General features: G+C 45.6%; 1 protein-coding gene across 1 annotated transcript in view; it reads left to right on the top strand.

Moving 5' to 3' along the window:
* Positions 1-25,109, top strand: part of Marchf3 (membrane associated ring-CH-type finger 3) — a 140,199-nt gene extending 115,090 nt beyond the window's left edge. The window contains exons 4-5 of the mRNA XM_051200879.1: positions 17,245-17,454; positions 24,159-25,109. Of these exons, the coding sequence (XP_051056836.1) occupies positions 17,245-17,454; positions 24,159-24,317 (369 nt within the window). The 3' untranslated portion in view covers positions 24,318-25,109. The remainder of the gene's footprint in view (positions 1-17,244; positions 17,455-24,158) is intronic.
* The last annotated feature ends 948 nt before the right edge of the window (positions 25,110-26,057 follow it).

The following is a 26,057-nucleotide window of genomic DNA, read 5'->3' as shown; positions in this document are numbered from 1 at the left end:
TTAAATCCAGAGCTGCCAGAGCTGCTTGTCAAGAGCGAACAGTATATAGATAGGAACACAGAAACTTTTAGGGAAGTGGAACTAATTCAGTATGACAATATCATGGTGAAATGTCATCACTCATTTGCCAAGCACATAGAATGTGCAACACCAATAGTAAACGCTGGAGTCAGTTCTGGCTTTGAGTAACAGTGACGTGTTGACGTAGGTTGGTTATCACCTGTACCGTTCTGTAAGGGGATGTTGACAGTGGCAGGTGTTAATCCCTTTTCTCATTTCTGTGACAGAACAACTTAAGGGAAAAAGGATTTATCCTTGGTTTGAGGTACACAGTTCATTATGGCAGAGGAGGCCTACTAACAGGCGAGCTCCTTCCTGTCCATGGCAGCAGGAGAATGTTGCTGCTTGCTCACATCATGGCCAACTAACACATGGAAAGCACAGGCCCAACCTGGATCAGACCATGGCCCACAGGGCCTCATTTCCTCAAGCTGACCTCCGTTTCTCAAAGCTTCTACAATCTCTCACAACAGTGCTGTTAGCTAGGCATCAAGTGTTCAAACACGTGAAGGAGGGTGTTTCATTGGATACTGGGAATGGGAGCATTGATATGTGGGGATTCTGTACTTTCCCTTCCATTTTCCTATGAACCAAAAACTGCTCTAAACTGTAACTAATTAAAAAGAAGGAAAGGAAGGAAGGAAGGAAGGAAGGAAGGAAGGAAGGAAGGAAGGAAGGAAGATAATCTCTGGGCCAGCAACACAGCTGAGTGGGTAAAGGCACTTGCCACAAAAGCCCGATAACCTGAATCCAAACTGCAGACCTAAGTAAATACGGAAGAGAACTGATTCTTCAAAGTTGTCCTCTAACCTCCACACATGTGCTACTGCATACATGACAACACCGTCATCTGTACATCTGTACATGTCACACACTAACAAATAACAGTGGGATAACAGTGGTTGGTGCTACCCACCCCCCACCTCTCTTACACTCTAGTCTGATTGAGAAATAGGTGTTAGGTAGAAAAACCGTTCTTCGTTTCCAAAGGGTTTTACCTGTCCCTTCCTCTCTCCCCTCACCTAGTCACTCTTTGTCCACATTTGAGTCCCCATAGCACAGAATCATCACATCACCAGTTTCTTCTGAGGCAACTTCCAAAAGACAGATGCAATTAGAAAGCCGGGAGACTCCACAGTGTGGTGAGCCTTGCCCCTCCTCCTGTGCATCGTGGTGGCCAAACAGAGGGAGGTTTAGTTCATCAAAGACACTCATTGAAATAACTCACTCTGCCGAGCTTCGTTTTGCAGCCTATGAAAGACAACCTGAGTTTCCCCTGGAATTACTATGTAATTGCCTCAGTCCTCTGCTTCCCTTTCTTGACAGACACAGCTGATTTGGGGAAAGATAAGAAGAGGCTCGGCCAGGTCTCCTGGTCCTCAGGCTTTGCCCTCCTTCTCTATTATTCATCATGCATACATTTCTATGCTTGCCCTCCCTGCTGCATGGCTTCCCTTCATGGAAATACGGGGACGCTGTGAGCTTGTGAGGAGAACGCTTGCTTTGTGTTCGTCATTACCCAGTTAGAGGGACAGATAGCACTGATAGCATGTGAAAAGAAACCTGATTAACAAAAAAGACAGAGAAATGCTTTTCAAGGGTTTTGTTTTGTTTCCAGTTCTGAAAGATATGTTGCTTTGGGCTGTGCCACTTAGGAGGATGTATAAGATCCTGTGAAGGCTGAAATCAGACTGAGAAAGAATCTGTGTCATCTACTCTCTGTGGTGTCATGGCTTTACCTTCCATGACGCTAGCAAACGGAAGCTGGAACAAATGATGAGGTCCAAAATCTTGCAGGGCCCTGCGGGAAAATGGCTGAGATAGTTTGTAGGAGACACTGGCAGTTACAGCATCAGGAGAGGAGTAAGATGGAATGTACAGACACGCAAGGCTTCAATCTGAGAAAAACAAAATCAGTGAAAGGTACAAACTGGGAGATGAAAATAATGTGACCCTTCCTAATTAACCACCCCTTCCAAAGGCTTGCTGTTTGCACAAAGGTGGCCTGAGAAAAGCCTCCAGAAACAGGAGTAAAAATGGGTCTAGTCTGTTCCTAAATCTGTGGCGTTAGCATTGAAACCCAGAGGTCACTCATTTGTCACAGTACATTCCCAGCTGCTGTTCTTCTGAACACACACCTGTCAGGTGAAGGGTGACGAGGTACGAGGTAACAGGATACACATGCAAGGCTCATTGTGCAAGATGGAGGGTTTCTTTGAGGGAATCCATAGGAGGATGCTTTGGGTTTTTAGACAGGGTATTTTCAAGTCTCCAGATTTTTGGGGGGGGAAGAGGGGTTTCAAGACAGGGTTTCTTTGTGAAATAGTCCTGGAACTCACTTTGTAGACCAAGCTGGCCTCGACACATAGAGATCAGCCTGCCTCTGCCTCCCAAGTGCTGGAATTAAAGATGTGCGCTGCCGCAACTACCTGGCATGTCTCCACTTTTTTAAGCAGCTTTATACCTTGGACTAGAAGTCACATGCCACGGGATTCCACATTCAAAGCATACCAACTCAGTGGCATTTGGCGGTTTCCCAGAGCCACGTAACCATCTCTACAACCAATATTAGAACATTTTCATCGCCTCCCAAAGAAATGTCACACACGTCATTCTCCTGCAGCCTCCTTCACTTGGCTCAGTGTTCGCAAGGTTTAGCTTTGAATTCGTAGGAAGAGGCCCTTGGACTTCCTGGCTGCAGTGTCATTGCTGGTCATTTCTATTCACATTGTCCCCACAGTTACCTCCTGTGGCTGTGGCCTGTGCTGCTGCTCTAAGCACCCAGTGCTCTCCTATTCATGGGCACAACCACCTCCATCCATGTTTGCAGGTGGAAAACGGGTACAGGGGCAGCACTTTTCCCAGGCGAGGCTTGGCTCTCTCACTATCATGCTAAGATGATGAAACGCTGCTCATATCCTTTCTCATTTCATGGAAATCATTTGTACATTGATTTTTTTTTAATATGTATTATCTGAATCCTTGCCATTCTTGCTCAGCAAGCTCTTTTCTTAAGTTCGTTTATTCAATTTACTTGCTTTCTTATTCTTCGGCCCTATGTCTTACAGAGCTCGTTTCTTAAAAACCTCACATTTTATGCCTTTCTTTGATCTTTTAATTTTTTAGAGGATGTGTGGTGCTCAGGACCTAAGGAGAAATCTGATTCTAAGGCAAGCAAACCCTACTGCCCATCTCTGACTCATCAAACCCTAGAGAATCATACTGGACCAAGGACTATATTATTATTATTATTATTATTATTATTATTATTATTATTATTAAATTAACTTTTTTGTTTATTTTAAGTACCCATCACAGTTTCCCCTCCCTCCTCTCCATCTGTCCCTCTCCCTCTACTCCCATCTATCCCCTCCCTATCCACTCCTCGGGCTCCACTTAGAAAGGGGCTGGCCTCCCCTGGGCTTGAACAAACCATGACACATAAGTTGAGGTAGGACCAAGCTCCTTCCCATGCATATAGGCTGGGCAAGGTAATCTAGCATGGGGAACAGGTTCCCAAAAGCCAGTTAAGTGCCAGGGACAGGTCCTGATCTCACTGCTAGGAGTGCTACAAATTGACCAAGGTACACAACTGTCACACACACGCAGAGGGCCTAGGTCAGTCCCATGCAGGCTCCCTAACTGTGACCAAGGAGTATCTTAAGGAAATGAGGGGAAATACTCTCAAACACTGCTTCTTCTCCTTTCCTGTGTTCTCTGATGTAGCTGGGAGTCTGGTAAACACTTACATTCAAATACAAGTTCTAAGAGATGATGGTTTTTCTCAAATTCTTCACCACAAGTCAGAGGTCCTCATCTGAAAAGTTGTATAAACTGAAAGAGAGCACAGACATCTGTCTCCAAAAGTGAGTCCCGAATACCCGAAGTCTGAAAGCTGAGAACAGCTTTCCACACACCACAGCAACTTTCTCTCACACAAGGCCACATTGAATGATTGGGTGATTTTCAGTCTTAGTTGCACACACAGGGCCTGGACTAGTTATTTATTTGGTTTCTTCCATGGTTGACTTGGCTCTGCCATAGGGACACCTCTGGGTATATGCCTCAGAAGTACTAAAGCTCAAAATATGCCTGCCTCCCAGCCATAGTAGATGTTTCCCCCAGAAAGTAACTACTCATCCAGCTAGGGTCCTCCATGCCCTCCTACATACATCAGCTCTCACCCTTACGCCTTAAGAAAATCTTCTCTGGGGGCTGAAAGATGATGTGGTGGTTAAAAATGCTCACCGCTCTTCATAGAGGTCCTGAGTTCAATTCCCAGTGTATGTGTAGGATGGCTCACAGCAACCTGTAACTCTAGCTCCAGGAAACCTGATACCCTCTCCTGACCTACACACACACACACACACACACACACACACACACACCAATAACAGTCTTTAAAAGAATGTCTTCCCTGAAGGTTCCTCTGTTTAACAAAGCAGCCTATAGGCACTGGATATAATAAGGTGATGCCACCAAAATGACACTGTCCCCACTTGGTGATGGAGTGCCACATCTTCACTGGCTCTCAGAATCTACACATCAAACCCCATGGGAAATATGTAGAAAGTCTGGGGAAGCAGTAAGAATGGCTTTGCAAGTGGGAGACTCTTCCGTCTCTATGTGAGGTGCCTAGTGAGGAGCATGTCTGGACTCGGAGAGCATGAGCAGCTCACACGGTGCATATGCAGATGTGCAGCACAGCTCAAAACACTCTTTCAGCAGGGGTTCCCTTGACACTAGAGTGCAGAGTTGTCCAGCACCAGCACAGCTCGTGAATTTAAGCCAAGTGGAGCCTTGAGGGTTCCAGCCCTCTTTGAGCAGGCGTGTGCCTAATAGCAGCAAGCTCAGCCAGACCTTCTTAAATATTTGTCTCTGTTTGTACTCCACAGGTGTAGCTAGGAAAACCTACTGTACTATATTTGATGGAACAAGTTATGCTACTGTGTGTGTGTTTGTGTGTGTGTGTGTGTGTGTGTGTGAGAGAGAGAGAGAGAGAGAGAGAGAGAGAGAGAGAGAGAGAGAGAGAGAGAGAGTTCAGTTCACCTGAATTCTACTCGGAAAAAAAAAATCTCTGGTTTGCACAGTTTGTTTATCTCTTCACCTAGTGTTTGTCAAGCACAAGTTAAGGATTCTAGGAAATAGGAATCAAGGCATGGACAGGACAGATGTGTGCAATGTTCTAAGAGGGCCTATGTGCGAGGATAGAAGGTTCAGGATGAAAACAGCACACAAGGTGAGAAACGTGGTAAAGGGGTTGAAACAAGTGTTCGTGGTGCAGAACGGTTGGAGTGGAGGTGTGTGTGGAGGTCTGGGAAGTCCTGGGAATAAGGATCTGCAAGTGCAAGCCCAGCTATGAGAAAGAGGCAGGGATAGGGAAGTTCCAAGCAGAGGGACAGCCACTCCAAGGCAGAAACAGGCAGAAATATACAGAGCTAGATTAGAGATGCTTGAACTTATTCATGGACCCTTTGGCTGACTGTTGGAGCCTTGTAGTTTTGTTTTTTGTTTCCTTTTTTGAGACAGGGTTTCTCTGTAGCTTCCTGGATCTCATTCTGTAGACCAAGCTGGCCTCGAACTCACAGAGATCCACCTGTCACTGTCACCCGAGCGCTAGAATTAAAGATTTACATGACTACCACCTGGCTGGAGCCTTGTATTTTTTAACTGCATAAGAATAATTACATAAGAATGTGAAGGAAACAAATTACATTAAAATTTAGTTATCAAAATATTTAAAAGGCAGTGGTGCAATGAAAGGCAAATGTATTCATTAATACATTTTGTGACAGACCAAGTAATTATCTTTGAAATAGCAATATTCCAGACTTCCTGTTATAGTTGTGATGTGATATGAAATATCTATGGATTTGGGGGTGACATGTACTGCTAATGACACTGAAATTTTCTGCAGTTAGAGTTTGTAAAACTAGAAATGAGATTTCCCCCATCCAAAACCGTAGAACCTGTGAGCCTACCATGGACCCTTTGGGTCTGTGTATATAAATACCAAAATCATGCAAGACTCTTTAGAGAACGTGGCATTTTAAGCATGAGAAGAGGTACAGTCTCACTACTTGTAGAAACTGGCTTCTAGGATAACAGGAATGGAAGTGTGAAAGAATACTGTGTGGCTCAGGAAAGAAAAAGGTATAACAGGTCTTTCTTTGGACTGCCAGCTCCCAATAATGATACAGAGACTGCTTATTAAGTGTGAAAGACTAGCTCCCAACTAGCTCTTAAATCTTAAATTAACCTGTTTATGTTAATCTATGCTCTGCCACTTGGCTTGTTACCTCTCCTCATAACAGTACATCTAACTTCCTCTGTGTCTTGCTGATGAATCTCAACTTCTCAGATTCTTTCCCCAAGTTCCTATCTTTCTCTAAAAGTCCCACCTATCCTCTCCTGCCTAGTTACTGGCCATTCAGCTCTTTGTTGAACCAATCAGAAGATGCCTTAGGTACATGAGGAAGGACAGAGACATCTTCATACAGTATGATCAAATAGCCTGAAACAAAAAAGGAAACTTGGCGAGGGGGGTGGTGGTAATAAGTGGCATTAGAAGCCAAATGCAGTGGTACCTACCATCAGTCTCAGCACTCAGGAAGCCAAGGCCAGCCAATCCCAAATTTGAAGCCAGTCTGCATTAGCAGTGAGACCCTACTGGAGTGGGGGAGGAAGTAATGGCACTAGGGAGACATGAATTCATCCAGAAGATAGGACTTGCTGATAGATTGGATATGGGCTGGGAGGAGAGGAAGAAATGGGAAATAGTACTAGGGTCATTCACACTGGTACTGCTTCATACTGGTGTGTCCTAATTTGAGAGAGGCATTGGTTCCCTGGAGTGGTGGATGCTGGGTTTGTTATTCCATTATCTGCCTTGTGAGATTTGAGCTGCTTGTTCAAAAAGAAACTGATATGTTTCTTTTATTGGTTGATGAATAAAACACTGTTTGGCCAATAGCCAGTAGAGGCAGGAAGAGATAGGTGGGGCTAGGAGACGAGGAGGATGCTGGGGAGAGAGGCAGAGAGGTGCTGTGGAGAGACGCCATGTAGCTGCTAAAGGAGTTAACAGGTCCAGGCATTCTCTGGTAAGCTAAGACCACATTGAAATACATAGATTTACAGAAATGGGTTAATAATTAAGACAAACTTAGCCAATAAGAAGCCCTAGCCATCAGCCAACAGTTTTATAAATTGATACATGTTCTCTGTGGGCTAATTTGGGGCTAAAGATAGGCAGGACCTGGCGGGAAAGAAAAATTCCAGTTACACCACACATGGGGAATTATAGAGTAAGCTACCACCCACGCACACCCAGAGCTCATAGAGGGGAAGTGAAGGATGATGTGCATTCTTTAGTAGAGCCTGATGTTTTCAAATCAAGTGGGAGCCTGCAAGCTCTGTGTCATCTCTGTGACAAGTAGGGAGGGCCTTCATCTCTCCATGAAAGAGCTGCACCTTCTACTCCCCACTAAGGAAGACTCCCACTTTTTACTCCCTAAGAGGTGAAAGAACTTGATAAAGGTCACATGAAAACAAATGGACTGTATCCCAGGCCCTCTGCCAAGCCTGATTTTACCCCCTGACAAGTCCCTCCTCAACTATCCACATAAGAAAAACTAAAAAATGACTACTAAGATTTCAGGTAGAGCAAAAGCTAAGGGAAAGAAGCACTGAGAGAGTAGCGGCTGAGGCTTCAAGTACGGGCTCCTCACCCAACTGACCTTGAACAGGCAACTTGACCTCCTGGGCCTTAATATTCTATCAAGAACAGAAAGAACATTATTACATTCAGGAAAACCTTGGGGCACATGAGAAACACTCAGTGCATTTTTCTGGTTAAACTAGAGTTGTTTAATTTTTAGATGGATATTTGGTATTGTGAACTTCTCTATTATTTCAAGGCAGTTTCTGAAGAAGGGAGGGAGGGAGGGAGAAAGGGAGGGAAGGAACCATATGAGTACAAAGGACCTTGAATAATTTTGCTGGGTTTCTCATGCTATCTCATAACCTGTGGTCATTTTCATTTAAAAAAAAAGTCTATAAATTCATTTAAATGGACTTTATTATATAAAATAAATTTTAAAAAAGGAAAAAAAAAGCTTGAGTAGAGACTAAAGGTTTTGACCAGACATTGGTGGCATACACCTTTAATTCCAGCACTTGGGAGGCAGAGGCAGGTGGATCTCTGTGAGTTTGAGACTAGCCTAGTACACAGAGCAAGTTCCAGCACAGCCTGTCTCGAAAACCCAAAAAGAAGGAAAGAAAGGGAGAAAGAAAGAAAGAAAGAAAGAAAGAAAGAAAGAAAGAAAGAAAGAAGGAAGGAAGGAAAGAAGGGAGGGAGGGAGGGAGGGAGGGAGGGAGGGAGGGAGGGAGGGAGGGAGGAAGGAAGAAGGAAGGAAGGAAAGGGTTTTTCATCTTACAACAAAAAAGTAGCTATTTGTCTCAGAAATCAAGTGAGATTTTCTATCTGGAAGACTAAAAGCAATGAACTTGATGACTTGGTGTTCGCACACAGCAAATACAGTCAATTTAATTAGTCTAGCTAGTGCCATAGGACCATCTCTGGTCAGGGATGCTGACAGCTTATGTACTGGTCCATGTTCATTAAGTGTCCTAGCACTGCTTTTGCATCCAGCCAAGTATAAAAAAACAAGAGCCAAGTCCCTGGGGCCAGTTTGGCTCAGTGGTTCAGAATACCTGCTGCTCTTAGAGGACCCAGGGTTCGGTTCCCAGCACCCACATGGTAGCTCACAGCCATCCATAACACCACTTCCAAGGCATCCACCCTCTGGCTCTTTGGGCACCAGGTACACACACAATGTATAGACATACATGCACACAAAGACTCACACACATAAACTAAAAATGAGTTCTTTTGGTTTTTTTTTTGTTTGTTTGTTTGTTTGTTTGTTTCAGGACATCGATTCTCTGTGTAGCCCTGGCTTCTCTGTGTAGCCCTGGCTGTCCTGGAACTCACTCTATAAACCCAGACTGATCTCAAACTCAGAGATCCACCTGCCTTTGCCTCCCAAGTGCTGGGATTAAAGGCATGTGCCACCACACCCAGCCCAAAAGTGAATATTTTTAAAAACAAAACCAAACAGCTGGGCTGTGGTGTCAAATGCCTTTAATCCCAGCACTCAGGAGGCAGGGGCAGGCAGATCTCTGTGAGTTCAAGACCAGCCTGGCCTACAAAAGCGAGTTCCAGGACAGCCTCCAAAGCCTCAGAGAAGCCTGTTTTGAAAAAACAAAAAACAAAGTATTTTTTGGAGGTTTTTTTTTTTTGTTTGTTTGTTTCATATTACTTTGAGCCTCATATTACTTATAGGTCTTTTGCTTATATATTACGGTTTTTGATTTTGTGTTTTTATGGGATTTCCATGCATGTCTCTACATCTATGTGTTTGTTGTGACTTTTTCCCCCCTTTGGCTCTTTTTTTTTTTTTTTTTTTTTCTGTTTTCTACTATCCTGGATTGTTTGTTTTTATTTTGTCTTATTTACTTTTGTTTTAGATGACTGTTTTCTACTGGGGAAAAGGGTATAGATTTAGGTGGATGGGAGGTGAAGTTCTGGGAGGAGTTGGAGGTTGTAAAACTTTAATCAGAATATATTGTATGGGAAAACCTATTTTCAATTTAAAAAAAGGAAAATAATAAACCTCTAGGGTGTTGATAGAATAAATACTGGAAATACATAAAAAGAAGGAGAATTAGCCACTTCCAGAGATGAGCTCCCCATTGGTTATCCAGTACAAAGTGGTCAGCCCTGAAATCATATACACACAAGCTACACTAAATATACTCAGCATTTGTGTGTGCGCGTGTGTGTGTGTGTGTGTGTGTGTGTGTGTGTGTGTAACAATATGTTATGTTATATAACAATACGAATGTCTTCAAGGCTTTATTGCAACGAGAAGCAACAAATGGATAAATAACAAAGGAGTGATAGCTCTTCAGTCATTCTGTACCCTGTAGAAAATGTTAGGTGTTCACAGGTGTGTGTATGTTGTGTTTATATATATGTGTGTGTGTGTGCTTGTGAACACCGTGGGGTTGGTGTGAGAGGTGAACACCAAATGCCTTCCTCTATCGCTGTCCACCTTATTTGTTCAGACACGGTCTCTTCAGTAAGCCCCTGGGATCCTCCTGTCTCTGCCTTTTGCCCCTTGCCTTCCACACCAAGCTTTAGGGCCAGATGAACACACATCATGCCTGGCTTTTGCATGGGTACTGGGAATCCCGAATCAGGTCCCCATGCTTGCATAGCAGGCACTTGGCTGTTGAACCATCTCCCCAGCACTGTAAGAAGCGTTTTCAATGAGCTACAAATTAAATGATAAGGCACATGACTGAACCCTGATCTCTGGATGGGAGCAAGTACGGGTAAAGGGTAAAATGAAGGGGAAGTTAGTGGGAGACACAATCAGAACTGCAGGATAGGAAGAGGCTGGCATGGTATTTCCCAGCAGGTTGGATTTTGTCCTAACTGCTGGGGAGTTGTAAATCAACACCAGTGCATGCTCTGCTCTGTATTTCCAGATGACAGTAACTGTCGTTTTTTGCCTGGCCAGGGAAGGAGCCAGGAGGTATTGTTTCCAGGCAGGACATGATAGGGACCCAGACTGACCTGGTAGCAGTGGGGGAGGAATGAAATGCATGGACCACAGCTGTCCTTTTAAGGTTGTGCCAGCAGGACTTCTGGAAGAGCTACAAGAGTGGGGTAAGAAACAGAAAGGAAACAGGACTTCTCAGTGAGGAGGGTAGCAGTGTTGTCATTTACTGATAAAGAGAAGATTTGGAAATAAAGGCTCAGGCTGGTTCTGTCAGACAGATGACATTTGAGTTGTCTGTTACTCATCCTAGCGGCGATGTTGAGTGGGCTGTTGGATGTGTATGGCTAGAGCTTTGGAAGGAGGCCAAGGATTGAGCAATCCTCTGATAAAGTATGAAGTGAGGTGCACTGCTTCAGGCCTGGCTAACGAGCATCTGCTTCAAGCATCTCCTCAGCATCCCTAGAGTCAGGCTTCCTGCTGCCCAGGTCCAGCTGCCCAGGAAACACATGGCCAGCCTGTGGGGTTCAGAAACTCAAACACTGGTAGGAGTGTTTGCTCATGCCCTCTTCTTTATTGCAGGCAAATAAAGAAGCATGGTTTTGGGTTTATCTCCAGTTTTTAAACTTACAGCAGACCTGGCACCACTTTTCACCACACAGCCCCATGCCATGCTCCAGTTCAGCGTAGAATTCATGCACTCCCGCAGCCAGAAGTATCCCAATAAGAACACTGGCTGCTCTTCCACAGGACCCAGGTTCAATTCCCAGCACCTACATGGCAGCTCACAGTACCAGTGGATCTGACACAGACATGTATGCAGGCAAAACACCATTGTATGTGAAATGTACATAAAACTAAAAAAGAAGACCTATCCCAAGAACAGTGAGTTCTAGGTTAATAATTCTGCCAAGGCCCAATTAGACAAGATCCCCAAGTGAGCGTGCACTCTGCAACTTTGCCTTCTCTGCTTCAATCCCAGCTCCAGGAACTTGAGGTAATGTCCTTCCCTGGTTTCTTCCATTTTCACGATGGCTTCTCAGAAAGGAGATTTCTAGGCAGATTACAATTGATGGGAGATATCAACCACCAAAATGTGATCTGACTCTAGTGCACTCACCTAGCTGTCCTTCCTAGCTTGGGGACTTAAGCTGATTAACTTAGAGTCTTCAAGGCTAAGTTTACTATCTCCTCACACCTATCCTCCAGTTAGGGACTTAGCATAGTGACACTATAATTAGGTTGAACCCACAGCTGACCCGCCTCGAAGGTTCATCCCAGCCAGTGAGTGAGACTCTCCAGACTAACTCCGGCCCCTACTCTGCTAATTACAGTTGGGTTTCTCCTTGGTTTGTTAGTTGGTTGAACTTATTTCCAAGAATAGATCAGCATCATGATTCAGGAACAAGTTGGTGATTAAAACAGGATTTCCATAGGAAAGTAGGCAGCTCAACTAGCTGCTGGGTATTTCAACAGCAAAGCTTTTGTCTGCTTTGGGTTGGTTGGTTTGTTCATTTGTTTGTTTGGGCTTTTTAAGACAAGATCTCACTTGGTAGCCCCAGCTGACTGCTGCCTCCCAAATGCTGGATTACAGACATGAGTCATACCTGAATACCTCATTTTCGTATGGTACCAGAGAAAACAAGGCAGGAAGAATGCCCCTGGCAGCCACTGGGGTATACCTGTCAGGTGAAAGATGCCAAACTGATTAGTATCCCCTTGGCATTGACCTTAGTCTTTAAAATAATGCAGCTAATCACCAAGTATGAGCTGAGGAGGAAGATGAAACTGTTCACCACTGGTGAACATGGTGATGTCTCACACTGGGGCAAGAGCCATGAGAACACACTCTTTGTACTGATAAGAACTATTAAGATGTGATCCTTCTCTCTTTTGCTAAGGATGAGGATACGGCAGAATGGTTATGAGCACACTCCTTAGAGCTAGACTACCCAAGACAGAAGCCAAGGACACTCTTACCTCCTTCAAAAACATGCCACATATAAGATAATGCTGGGCATATGAAGCAAGGGCTTAGGAAACAAGCTGTTATCATTGGTTCAGGATTAAGTACCCTGTATGAGGCCAGCGCTGTCCTAGGCACTGCTAGTGTAGATGATGCCCAGCAGGAAAAGCAAGGCTGCTTGTACCTTCCCTGCTGCCATTTGCTACATGCTCAGGAGATGAGGCAGCACTGCAGAATTTGCACCTCCCTCAGTATACGGTAAGTGTGTCTGACAGAGAAGCAGAAGCCATACAAAGAACCAGAAGAGCGAGGCACAGTAATTGAGATCAACCCTTTGCCTGCTATGAATTAGGCCAATGTGCATGATAATGTTGTGAGATTAAATGTCCAGAAATTGGACCCCATTCTGGTTAGATAAAAGAATTGACATAGATCAAAGCGGCAGCCCAGGAAATTTTGTAAAATTACCATGATCACATCCTGGGCAGCCAACCATTCAGCAACTTGATTTACATCCCCCCCACACCCTGCTTTGCACACCATAAAATTAGCATGACTTAAACCATGTCTCACCTAAGTTGAAAAAACACCTAGTGTACACAAGTACTCACACACAGTTACCATTTGTGTAAAATTAAATGTTAATATGGAAATCAAGGATCAAAAAGTGCAGGCTAGTTTGAATCACCCCCCACCCCCCACCCCCTATCCCCACCAATGCTCACTGGCTAGCTATCCTTAGCTAGGTTATGACATCCTCTGCTCCCCCATGTCTGTAACTGTGAAGTGGGGAATCCTGCAGGCTCTATTTCATGGCTGTGTTGTAAGGAGTCTATAAGATGCACAATAAATACCAAGTTCCTAGCACTGAGCCTGCCCCAGCCGTAACTCCACAGTGTTTTAGTGCTTTGGGGCTGTGCACTAACTCGGCTCCTGCCTACCCCACTGTCTGCCACTCTCCAGTCTCTGCCCCCCTCTCCCCCTTTCTCTGTTTCTCTCTGTGTCTGTCTCCCCCTCTCTTTCCCTCTCTTCTTCTCCTTCCCTTCTCCACTCTCCCCAAATGTGTGTTTGTGTGTATATTTATTCTGTACAAAGGATGTGTAAATACAGCTATATGGCCCATGTTCACTTCAGAGAAACAAAATATGTTTCATAAAATCTTAAAGCCACTCATAATCTCATAATTCCATGCCAGTCATAGCTACTATTTTGTCAAGTATACTTCTAGTCATGCCCATGCAATATACCATGTCTAAGTAAATGCAAGTTTCTTTGTCCAGGTAGATGCCACAGGCTCAGAGTATATGTTCTGTCCAGAAGAGTTTCTTCAGCTCAGCAGTATACCATGTTTATCAATTATCACTTGACATTGATTTTAAGTAAATTCTATAATTGACTTAGATAACTTCGTATTGTTATAAATTTAAACTAATCAAATATTCTGTTACGAACTCTATTTGAATGAATACCTCTGTATTGGTGTATATAGGTCTTTGTCCATGTTTTTTCTCAACAGCTAATTACTGCCACTCTTCTTGCTCAGAGAGGAAGAGGTGAGTGACTCATGGGGTTCAAGAAAACACATACTTTGCATAAGAGTACTAAGAATACCTCATCAAAATATAATCAACAAAGTAAGCAAGTACTCCCAAAAACAGTACTAATAAAGTACAATCGGAGACATACAAAGTGGGCTAGACTAGGGAACAGAAAGTCAGAGAACAGTTGAACACAGGACACAGGACAGGCAGTTGCAGAGTCCACTGTCTGTCATACACTTGTTTTCACTTTTATGGAGAAAGGGAAGTAGTGAGGATTGAACCCACGGCCTTGTGCATGCTTTCCATTCCCTCTTCCACTGAGCAGACTCTCAGCCTCAGCCCCTGTGTGTTTGTTTTAAAAGATAAATGGGGGTTGGGGAGATGGTTCCATAGTTAAAGCACTTGCCATGTGTACAGATAACAACCAAGAATTTGGATCCCCAGAACCTCATAAAGGCAGATTCAGTGGTATCTATCTGTAATGCCCATCCCCCATCATTCTCCAGGAAGATGGAGTCAAGATACAGGAAAATCCAGGTAGCTCATGTACTGGCTAGCCTGGTGCACTTACCAGTGTAAACTAAGAGACCTTGTCTCAAACAAGGTGGAAAGAAAGGACCAACACTCATATCTGTCCTCTGATCTCTACATATGTACCATGGTGTGTACACACATGCACTGGCACACACAAAGACAGATTAGATAAATAAATAGAAATCTAACACTGATTCATAATTATTTCCTTCCATATCAGACCATCCATTACACAAGACATTGTCAGAAGACTTATAGATAGTAAAATAATATATTAATGTTAATAAAATATGGCCAGCCAGGCATAGTAGCTTACACCTTTATTCCTGATGTTTGGGAAGGAGAGGCTGGTGGGTCTCTGTGCATTGGAGGCTAGCCTGGTCTACAGAGCAAGTTGTAGGCCAGCCAGAGATACATAGACCCTATCTCTAAATAAATAAAACATGTCCAGAATTCCCCAGTAAAAGAAAGAGAAGTTGTAGTCAAGGAAGTGAACCAGTCTCCGCAAACAATAGCATGTTTACTGAGGACCATGTTCCCGTAACCACGGGTACAGAGAGAGGTGAGTGCACCGACTTCCTGTCTGGGAAAACCCAGTTCTAAAGGGACTGCTCTGCTAAATCTTGAGCACCATTGTTTTAGGAACCTGAGTGATGTCTTGCAATTTAAATTTCCAAATATTTTACTAATAACCTATCTGGATGCATGGAGAATGGAGAGAGCCTGATGGGTCATCTCCTCATTGCAGCCTCTGGGTCACATGTGCAATCATTTAACAGTACGGAGTCTATAAAATTGGGATGATCATGACCTGTGTATATTCTCTACTTCTTAGGGGTAGTGTCAGTATTTAGGCAAGAAAGTGTTAATTAATGAGAGCTCTTTGAAGTTTCTGAAATGTGTGAGGTGGCATGACAGCACATGGCAGGGTTAATATATTTGATCGTTTAGGTAATTGTGTTAAATATCCATAACGTGGGATTCATATTCACAAACAAGCTGACTCTCCGTCATCCCTGTCCTAATATTAAGTCATGCCCACTTTCGAGCTGACTGATGTTGACTTCTTTGGGCATCTCACCCAGTTTCCCAGGGGGTGATCACCAGAAGGCCCTCTCCCACAGGCGTTGCTCTGTGCCCTTGCCCTCCTGCCCTTCTGTTTATTCTCGAGGGCTCTGCCACTCCAGCTTGCCTTCCCTCTGTGCAGCCACTGTGTTTTACTTCTGTCTTTGTGTATGACCCTCCCTCCCTTCCTTCCCTCTCCAGTCATTCCATCTCCCTTGTCAGCCCATCACAGTTCTGTAGGAATCACTGCCCTGGCCAGTTGGGGTCTCCCTAAGCCCCCTTCGGGGCTCCTATTTGGTACCATCAAATGGTAGTTCTGGGGAATGTGCCAACAGACAGACAATGCATGAACTTCTTTTTTGGTGGAGACACGATGGTAGACAGAGTATGCAATGTCAATCCGCCCTACCCCATCCCCTGTCCTATAGAACCTCACTTATCAGGCCTAATTGGCCTCTTCACTGCATGGAACAAGTGTGCTAGATTGTGCATTCATGGTAATCTTAGAAAAGCCACTGGGCTACATCTCTGGTAATTGCTGACCCCAATATGTAAATGCAGAATTGCATTGTAATCCAGCATAGACTGTGCTTGGGGAAGCAGATCCAGGTCTTCAGCAGTGAACAAGTGGGGTGACAGCAGTCCCTATTTTCTTCATCATCCTTCAACACCCTAGCAGCACGATCAAGGAAGGAGTCAGAGGTGATCCCCAGGGAGGACACTGGGGCCTGCTGAGCTAACTCTCCTCTGCACACACTCTCAAAGTCAAGACACAGGAAAGCCGAGGGTGCATTTGCACAGCTCACAGACCTTGGCTGTTACCATCTGCAGTAGTCATCTCCCCATCACTGTGAGGCAATCCCTGAAGCAATTAGTACTTAAGAGGAAAGTTTTATTCAAGCCCGTGGTTCTGCAGGTGCAAGGCCAAGGTTGGCAGCCATATTGCTTTGATCCCCTGATGAGGCAGCCTATCAGGGTCAGAACACGGGTCAGAGCAAGTGGTCTCATCCTAAAGGAGCAAAGGAATAAAACCCACATCCCATGATCTCCTTGGAGGCCATGACCCTGATATCCTTTGTAGCTGCCTGCCTTAGAGGCACCACCCCCAGAGTTCCACAGTACCTGGTATCACTGCCCTGGAACCACGGTTTCACATATGAAAATCTGGGGGACCGCTCACTGCAGAGCACAGCAGAGAAACATCTCCTCTGCCCTCATAGGATCATTGCAATTCACAGCAGCAGCCACTGAACTCTTTTCACAAAAAAGCGGGTCATCCTCAGAAGGACATTACAAAGTGTCGTAGTCATTATTATTCGAGGGACAGAGGCATGAGAACAAGCCCTAGACACTTCCTTATCATCTTAGGTGTGTCAAGAGCGCCTTTGCCCAGACCCTGAAGCAAAGAAAACTTGAGAGCAGTGTGTCCCCCACCCCTCGCTGCCATCCAGCCTTCTTACTTTTTTTTTTCCTGTCTTTTTTTTTTTTTTTTTTTTTTTTTTTTTTCTGGCAGTGGCTCAGAAACCCTGGCCCCCAGCATGAGAAGCGGACCCTGTTTGGAGATATGGTGTGCTTCTTGTTTATAACACCCCTGGCTACCATCTCAGGCTGGCTGTGCCTGCGGGGCGCCGTGGACCACCTGCACTTTAGTAGTCGGCTGGAGGCCGTTGGACTGATTGCACTCACTGTGGCACTCTTCACTATTTACCTCTTCTGGACACTAGTGAGTATGGTCCCTGGCCGGGGTTTGGGTGGCTAGAGCTGGCACCACAGGCACACACTTCCCTCGTGTCTGCAGCACTTCTCGCCTGCCCAATCGAGAACTGACCTTCAAACGCCGGCATGGCGCACCTGCGTGGTTTGGAGGCGTTGGGGTCCGCTGAGAATATGAGTGAGAATGTGTGTACAAACACACTGCAAGGAAGAGCACATCCAATAAAGAACGCCCAGGTTCCCAGTCCTCACCAGTCAGACCCACGCCCCAGAGTCCTCTCTGGTGGACTAGCCTTCCAACTGGTATGAGGCATGGCTGTTGCTTTCTGCAGTTGCTTCTCGCTTTTGCTGGGCCGGTGCTAGGGTATGAAAGATTGCTGCTCCACAGCCTCCTGCACAGATCATGAATCCTGCCTGCCGGCAATTTCCTCCCTGCATCCTGACAGTCTAGGGTCTTTACTGGATGTGCTGCTGCCCTCTCGGATGATTATTCCATGTGTTGGGATATTGAGTCCGCTGCCCATAAAAGCACTAATTTATCTAGTTGAGAAGACTTTTGCTGCCACTGAAGAAAAGCCATTTCCCAATAAGTGTCCCTGCTGTGTATGAAGAAGAATTTTTAAGCATTCCCTTTTTCATTCATTTGACTCCATGCAATAAGCTGATTGCTGAGACACCAGTTGGAGGCACCCACAAAGTGCACCATTTGCTCCCCCTTTGTGCTGTCCTGAGGGAGCTAAAGGACTAAGGGGGAGGCTACTGCCCTTAAGAATAAGTCCAGGGGCCAGCCAGCCTCCTGCTTCCCAGTTTGAGTCTTCTGTGTGGGCTCAGTTGTAATCTGAGCACGTCCCGTTGTTACTCGGTGGTATTTCCTGTCAAAAGTGCACCCTTCCCATATCCCATGGCACTGTGTCCACTCCTCACAGTGTTCCTGGCTCCTCACTCTCTCCCTCACCCCCCTTCCGCCGCCATTCAGACCCTCTGTTCATTTCCCTATTACTCATCATGAGCTCTTCCGGCTCTGGCCCTCCCCTCCTATGGTGATTGATGCTCAGACAGTCAGCAGACATTGTCTCTGGAAAAAGGACATGACTTAAACAGTAGTAAACTGGGTGCATTCTGATAACAAGAGCTCAGTGAGACTTCTGGTTGGTGAAGAAATTCAATTCCCAGATAATGAAGCTCCACACAAAACTAGTTTTTCCTCCTACAATGTTCCACACTTTTTTTTTAAAAGTGTGTCCTGCTTTACTATAAATCAAACAAGGAAACTGATCCCAGGCTTTCACTGTGATGAGAGAATGGTTAGATTTAAGAAATTAATCAGGGCTGGGGAGATTGCTCAGTGGGTAAGAGTACATAAGTCCAATGGACCTGAATTCAAATCTCCAACATCCCACATAAAAATGGAGGCATGATTGTGCATGCCTGTAACCTCAGTGTTATAGGGGAGGAAGGCAGAGACAGCTCATCAGCCTAGCTGATCAGATGAGCTTCGGTTTCATCAAAAGAACCTATGCAAAAGCAATAATGCTTGTGATAGATTAAGAGACCCCATGCCTTGCTCTGGCCTCATGCACATATGCCATGCACACACACACACGCACACACACACACACAATACAAAATACTCATAGACACCACACACATACATACATACACAACACACATTTACACCACACACACACAACACACACATATACCACACACAGATACACCACACACACACACACACTCACACACACACAGGTACACCACACACACACTGACACACACTCACGCGCACACACACACACTCACACTCACATACACACACACTCACACACGCACACACACTCTCTCACACACACGTGCGCGAGCGCGCGCACACACACACACACACACACACACACACACACACACACACTAGTTGAGCAGTCTAAACTACATCCCACTCTGTCAGCTGCATACTTGTAAAGTCACTTCCCTGAGCCCTCATCCTCCCTGTCATGATCCACTTCCCCTGGTATCATGAGGTAGAGGAGTACACAGTAAACTACTTTGGAAAGTAATGAGTACAGGGGAGTTTTTGTTTGGTTGAGTTTTGTTTAATGCCATCTTTAGGCTTTTCTGGGTCTGTGGTTTCCTCATAGAGCCATATCTACGGTGAAAAGTGAAGTAAGGTGAAGTCCATGTGTTGGGCCTCCAGAACCAGCTGAGATCTTAAAAACATGCTCTGTAAAGTGTACCCCTGCCAGATAAGAAAGGAGAGATGATAGGGAAAGGAGGAGAAAGAGATAATGAATAATTGGGGGCAAATGGGTAGAAAATGCGAAACAAGCTAGGTTTTTCCTGAATGGCGTATAGCGTTACAAAATGCAACTGCAAGGCAGTTCTATGTAGCACCTGCATTTAGAATCCAGGGGCCATGTTTAAACCTGAGATTCAGCCTCCTAACAGCTAAATAACTTTAAAAGGGACACAACCTTCCCTACTCATTCTTCTTACCCAAAGAGAAAAGAAGGAAATAATCGCTAACTCCTGGGTTGTGGTTATCATGAAGATTAAATACCATAAGATCTGGTGATGTAAGTCTAAGTACACCCCAGAGGGCAGGCCTGGGGTCTTCCTGTGTCTTCCCTGCTCCTCCAACATCTACCTACTCCCAGCCTGCCAGAAGATTCAGAGTAACAAGAGGAAAGGGATGACTCTCCTCTGCCGTGACTGGTGTCTCACACACACACACACACACACACACACACACACACACACAAACGTGTGCAGTCAGCTCAGCAATAGGTTACTGAATATAGAATAATTCTTTCCCAGATAAATGTCGTACTGAGCAGCCCTGGCAAAAGCCGTAATTCAGGAGCTGACAGCACTTGGAAAGTGCCCTCCGGCTGCAGCCCATTGTAAACAAGCTGTCAAGCTTAAGGAGAATATGCTGTGAAAATGTCTCAGATAAACAAACACAAAGCATCAGTGGAGCCCTTCCAGAAAGAGCCTCTCAGCCAGGTGCTGTGACAAGGGACAAGCACTTTGGTAACTCAAGGCCACAAGGGCCCTGTCATAATGTGGCCTGGGAGGCCTGCCACAGGCAATCTGCTGTGATTAGAAACCCACCTTGAACACAGGAGACCGGGCCCTCAAGAGTCTCCGTTCCCCATGGTTTAGGGGAAGATACACGAATTTAAGTCTGTGAAGAAACAGACAGCTAAGAACTGGGTCCACCATAGCATGAAGACACTGGTGAACTGGGTGTCAGCCTTGCACAGGTTGAAGGGTGCAGTGGCACCAGGCATCTCTCCATATGCCACATTACTGATGCTGCAAGGCCCAACCCAATGAATGAAGACCCGATCCCTGATTAGACTCCTACATCCTGCCAGCTCACTATGGGACTGGCTCACAACTGCATTTCCTTCGGGCTTTTTCTTTGCTTGTTTGTTTGTGTTGGTGGGGGATGGATGTTCTTTGTGGTTGAAGGTTCTTGTTGTTGGATTCTGTGACCTGGGCTGGTCTTGATTCCTGTATATCCTCATTCTTCAGCCTCTGGAGTTACAGGTGTGAGCCAAAGCACCCAGATCTTATCAGGCTTTTGTCAGCATATTTGGCCTAAGCAGGTCTTTTCTCACAGTCAATCCATTCCTTATCAGATCTCTTCTGTGCTACAGCCAGACAAGAGAGCTGGACCCACTGCAGGAAGGACACCCCAGAACCTGAACCCATCCACATGCTTTAGTCATCCCAAAACTCCCCAAGAGCTTTCAATACCTCAGCTGCCTCCCTGAAAGGAGGTGTGGGTGCTAACATCCCCTTCCTTCATGTGATCAGGGTTCACTGTAAACAGACCCCATCCAGAGGAGTTTGATGTCCCTAGGTGACTGAGTGAATAAACTTCGGAAATCAACCCATAAGCAATAGTAGTTTAAAATAATAACCCTTTCTTCCTACCCTCTCCTGAAAGCCCCCGAGATTAAAATGGGAATGAGGCTCTTTACTCTCTCCTCACAGCATCTTTCCAGCCTTCTCACTTCTCTTCAATTCTCTAAAGTAAACTTGCCTCCCCCCTGCCACTGTAATACTGCACTGTAAGGAGGGGGTGTCTTGGAGCATCTGGAAACAGGAGCAACTATTAGCCTGGGGCCACTGAAGACGTGTGGTCTCCTCTGCCTTGTGTTCAGCTTCCCTTACTTTCCCCAAGAAGTTGTCTTCAAGATGTTCTCATTGATTGAATTCGCCTGCAGACTTTGCGAGTTAACAGTAATTAAATAGGTTAATATAGTCTCATCTGTTTGTCTCCACAAGAGAGAGAGAGAGAGAGAGAGATCACAGAACAAGGGAACCTGCTAAGCCCTTAACTCCTGCTGTCCCTAGGATCAGCACCTCTCAGGTTTGAGTGTCCCTTGAGATCACCTGGGGATCCTGTTAGGCCATATCTGATTCTGTAGGCCTGGGTGGAAGCCAGAATTCTCATGTTCTAGCATGCCTGCTAGAACAGTCCTACTCTGAGCTGGCTTAAAGGAAACAGTTCAGTCTCTCCTCAGTTTTCCACTACCTTAGGAAGCTGTCACACAGTTATTATCATCCTTTTCATATTTCAAATCAATAAAAAAAAAAGCCCAGGTCCAGAACAGTGATGTCCAGGTGAGACTCCCCCAGTGCTGTAGGAGTACCTCAGGTTCACGGTCTACAAACAAGAAAACTAAAGCTTGTAGATGACAACCTCACAAAGCTAGGCAGCCCCTAGGTGGAGGAGGGTCACTCCAGCCCTGTGTGCTGTCTGCTTGTCCCCACAGTCCCTTCTCACGTGCTAACTCCTGTGGCTGACTGTACTGAGCATTGAGAATCTGCTGACTGGAGATCCAGCTATCAGCAGATTCCAGGTTCGGGACTTCTCGGGTTGCTCATGCTCCTTCAGTACTTGCTTGTGTCCTGTCTTTCTTGCACTTGGCCCTGAGTAGCACAGGCTTCCCCACAGGCCTTTCAAGTTCCAGGGAAGCACCAGCAACAACATCATAGAATAAATACAGGAGAATCAAGCTTTAAAAAAAAAAAAAAAAAAAAAAAAAAAAAGATGGATCTCTGGGAGTTTGAGGCCAGCCAGGTATACAGAGTGAAGACAGCCAGGGCTACACAGAGAAACTCTGTCTCGAGGTGGCGGTTGGGGTGGGGGCGGGGGGAGTGGATCCACTCCAGCATGGCCTGGTTGTTTTGGAAGAAGTACATCTGTGAGAGTTGAAAGCTTATACTTTTCGTACCCAAACCTCCGTGGCACTGAGCTAGGCATCTGCTTCCTCACCTTAAGATGTTCAATGGTGGCATTGGATTTCCTGGTCCTGCTGTGGAGTACAACAAGCCTTTCTGATCAAAGCTTGTACTTTCCTTTATTTACAGAGAAACTTCGTTCACACCATCAGATCGGCCCACTCCCGTGGACCTTTCCTGGGCTCTCAGAACTCCCCCATCCGGGGCTATTAAACAGCCCAGACTGGTGATTTGTCATTCTGAGCTCAGGGACACCTTCCTATTGGCACAAACTAAGAAATCTGGGTGCACTCAAACTGAAACCTCCCCCTGTTTGGTGGTGTGGTGTTTTGTTTCTACATTCATTTATGTGTCTTTTGGGGGAGGGGGTTCAGAGGAAGTCTGTTTGCTCCTCCCACCATGTAGGTCCCTCAGGCTTGGTTGCCCGCCTGAGCCCTCTCCCAGTCCTCACGCCCAATTCTAAGAGTATGTCTTCAGCTACGCTTACTGGTGCACACCTTTTATGCCAGCATTTGGGAGCAGAGGCAGACAGATCCCTGTGAATTTGAGGCCTGCCTGGTCTACATAACCAGTTCCTGGTCAGCCAGGGCTACACAGTAAGACCCTGCCTTTTCTTTAAAAACAACAACAACGAAAGTACACCTTCAAAAAGACAGTCTGAATTTTCTGGGCAGGCCATCCGTTTCTGCCAGCCTTTTCTAAAGCAAACAGGCTGGAGTGTCTCATTCTAGAGCATTTAGCTAAAAAGCAAGCACTTTAAGGTACTAGTAGGTCTTGAAGCTTGAAGCAGTGTTTTGGTGAGAAAGCATGGGATCTTAGCACATTCCAGCATCTTCCAAAGTGTCTAACACTGTGAGAAGTGCTGAGCCAACACGAGCTCTGCTCCCAAGACAATGGGAGGTCTATGAGGAGAGACAAGTGCAGTGTTAACCACAGAGCCCCATACCATGGTCAAGCCGAGCACAGCTATGCACACTGTCAGGGCACAGGCGGAATGGGATCTGTTACACTATTACACTGGACAGTGTCCAACCCGCTGAGGAGTACCGGAGTCCCAGCACCCCTCCCCTCTACCTGAGCAACGAGGGGACAGACAGCTGCATCGCCTGGGCTCCACAGCTGGACAGGGCCTGGAGCTCTCTCCTGTCAGGGTTCCTCACAACTGAGCCTTTGGGGGCCAGGGTACCACTAGACTGGAAACAAATCCCAACTCAGAAAGATCTTCATTTTCCTGCTCACCTCCTGATCGCTACCAGTATTGTGGAGGAGAAAAGGAAACAGCCACGCCAGCCTGTCCAGGGGACTTGGTGGACACCCAACATCCCAGCACTCGGTTGCTTGCTGGAGGACCCTACCCAGTGGCTTGCCCCACCCTCGTACTGTTTTAAATAGCATGCTTATTTTTTGAATTGACTGTCAACTTCTGCCACCTGACTCTTTCATGCTTTTCCTCTCCTGCCCCAGGTGTCATTTAGGTACCACTGCCGATTGTACAATGAATGGCGTCGGACCAATCAGAGGGTGATTCTCCTCATTCCAAAGTCTGTCAATGTACCTTCCCATCAGCAGTCCTTGCTGGGGCTCCACTCGGTCAAGAGGAACTCAAAGGAAACCATTGTTTGATGTCCGTGTGGCCAGCTGATAGACCCATTGTGGGAGTATGGAAGTTTCTGCACTGGGGCCCTGCGCTGAGCCACCACCCCAACACCCTTCCTTTAGTCTTGTGGGTCTAAGACCGTCTGGAGCCATGTTACCACATCACCTGAGTCAAAAACTTGGCCAGAAGGAAGCAAATGCTGTTTGACTTCAAAATCATGGATGCTGCACTCATATGATACTCGCTAAGCTGCCAAACATGTCTATTTAGCAGATACTGTATGGAATTTTCTGAACACCTCTTTAACATATGAGGAAGGTTGTCCTGCTGAGGATGCAACTCAATTCTTCCTTTTTTATTACTATTTGAGATATATATATATATATACATAAACATATAATTTAGATGATAATCAAAATTTAAAAGCCAATGTACAAACTGGTTTCTTGGTTTGGATTGGGTTTACTTTGGGTTAGTTTATTCCTTTCCCGGTTTCTACTGTGGATTCTTTGGTGGCTAACTTGATAGCCTGAGTGGTCTTTTTCATCTCTTTCATGTCCGTCCCTTACTCAAGGCGACAGCATAATTACTGCAGAACAAGTCACATTTGAAGGGTGTTTTGTACTAAACCTCATTCAGTTATTCAGTTTTTTAAAGGGAAAAGAAAGGTGTGGCCACTGGCCACTCAGCGAGCTGTTTATTTAAATATTATTAAGGAGGAAAATGAAGGGAAGAAGCTCAATCCTTTCAACTTGTTTGGTACTGACAGCTGATAGAAGCTATTTTCTAATAATAAATACCTGGTGTGTGAAAGACAAGCCTTACTGATGCAATACTCTTTCTTTGTTAATTCCCAATACCTGTATAGTTTCCCAAATAGGTTTACAGAATGAAAACGTCAAAGCAGAATGGCTGGCTGTTCCTGGCCCTGCCTCGCCTCAGTTAGTTCAAGGCTTCACTCCGCCTTTGCAGGGAACTGAGGATGGGGTGGCTTCTAGGAGCCCTAAACCTGTTTTGCATATCAATTAGCATTCCCATTGCGCTCCTGAATGTCTTGCCTGAGAGGTAGTTGTGACAATAAAGCCTGTCCTAGCAGCCTAGTGCTTAGTTGAAGACCCTTTGTAAGATTTAAAAAAAAAAAGGGGGGGGGTCCACACAGTTCCCTTCCCCAGCCACAGACCCAATTCTGTCACGGGCCAAAATAGACTTTGTCTAAGGGCTTCGTGTCTCCCTTTTATCTGACACGGCATAGATATCTGACCCCTAGCCCACATTGTGTGTCCACTGAAGTCAAGAGCGGATGTCTTTGAGGTAAGCACAGACTGGGGTGGCTCCCACCTGTCCAGCCACTCCTAACATACACAGGATGAGAAGGATGACCCAGCTTAACAATATGGATCTCTGGAACATGACCTACATTCTGAGTATCACTCCAGTACCCGCCTCCTTGTTCCCCGAGTGAGCCACAGGCAGAGGCTCGGAGGGTAACGATTTTGTCTGCAGATTTGATGAAGCTGCTGCAGCTGTCCCCTTTGCGGGCCAAACGGTCCTCTCACAGGCTGTTCTCTGTGCTGCCCAGGGAGGGAAACAGCTGTACTATCTTCACTGGAAAACTCAGATGTGCTTTATGGCTTAGGACAATAGGTTTCCTCCCCACCACGATTCGCCTCGACACTCCAATTCCACTCATATAGGTCTCAGCTTTACTGTTTACATGGCCCTGCTCACTCCTCTGGGCTGTCATTAGCTGCACCACCATCAACTGA

This window comes from Phodopus roborovskii, unplaced genomic scaffold (assembly GCF_943737965.1).
Source record: "Phodopus roborovskii unplaced genomic scaffold, PHOROB, whole genome shotgun sequence".
Lineage (NCBI taxonomy): Eukaryota > Metazoa > Chordata > Mammalia > Rodentia > Cricetidae > Phodopus > Phodopus roborovskii.
Note: the sequence above shows the minus strand (reverse complement) of the source record. Positions and strands in the feature narration are given on the sequence as shown.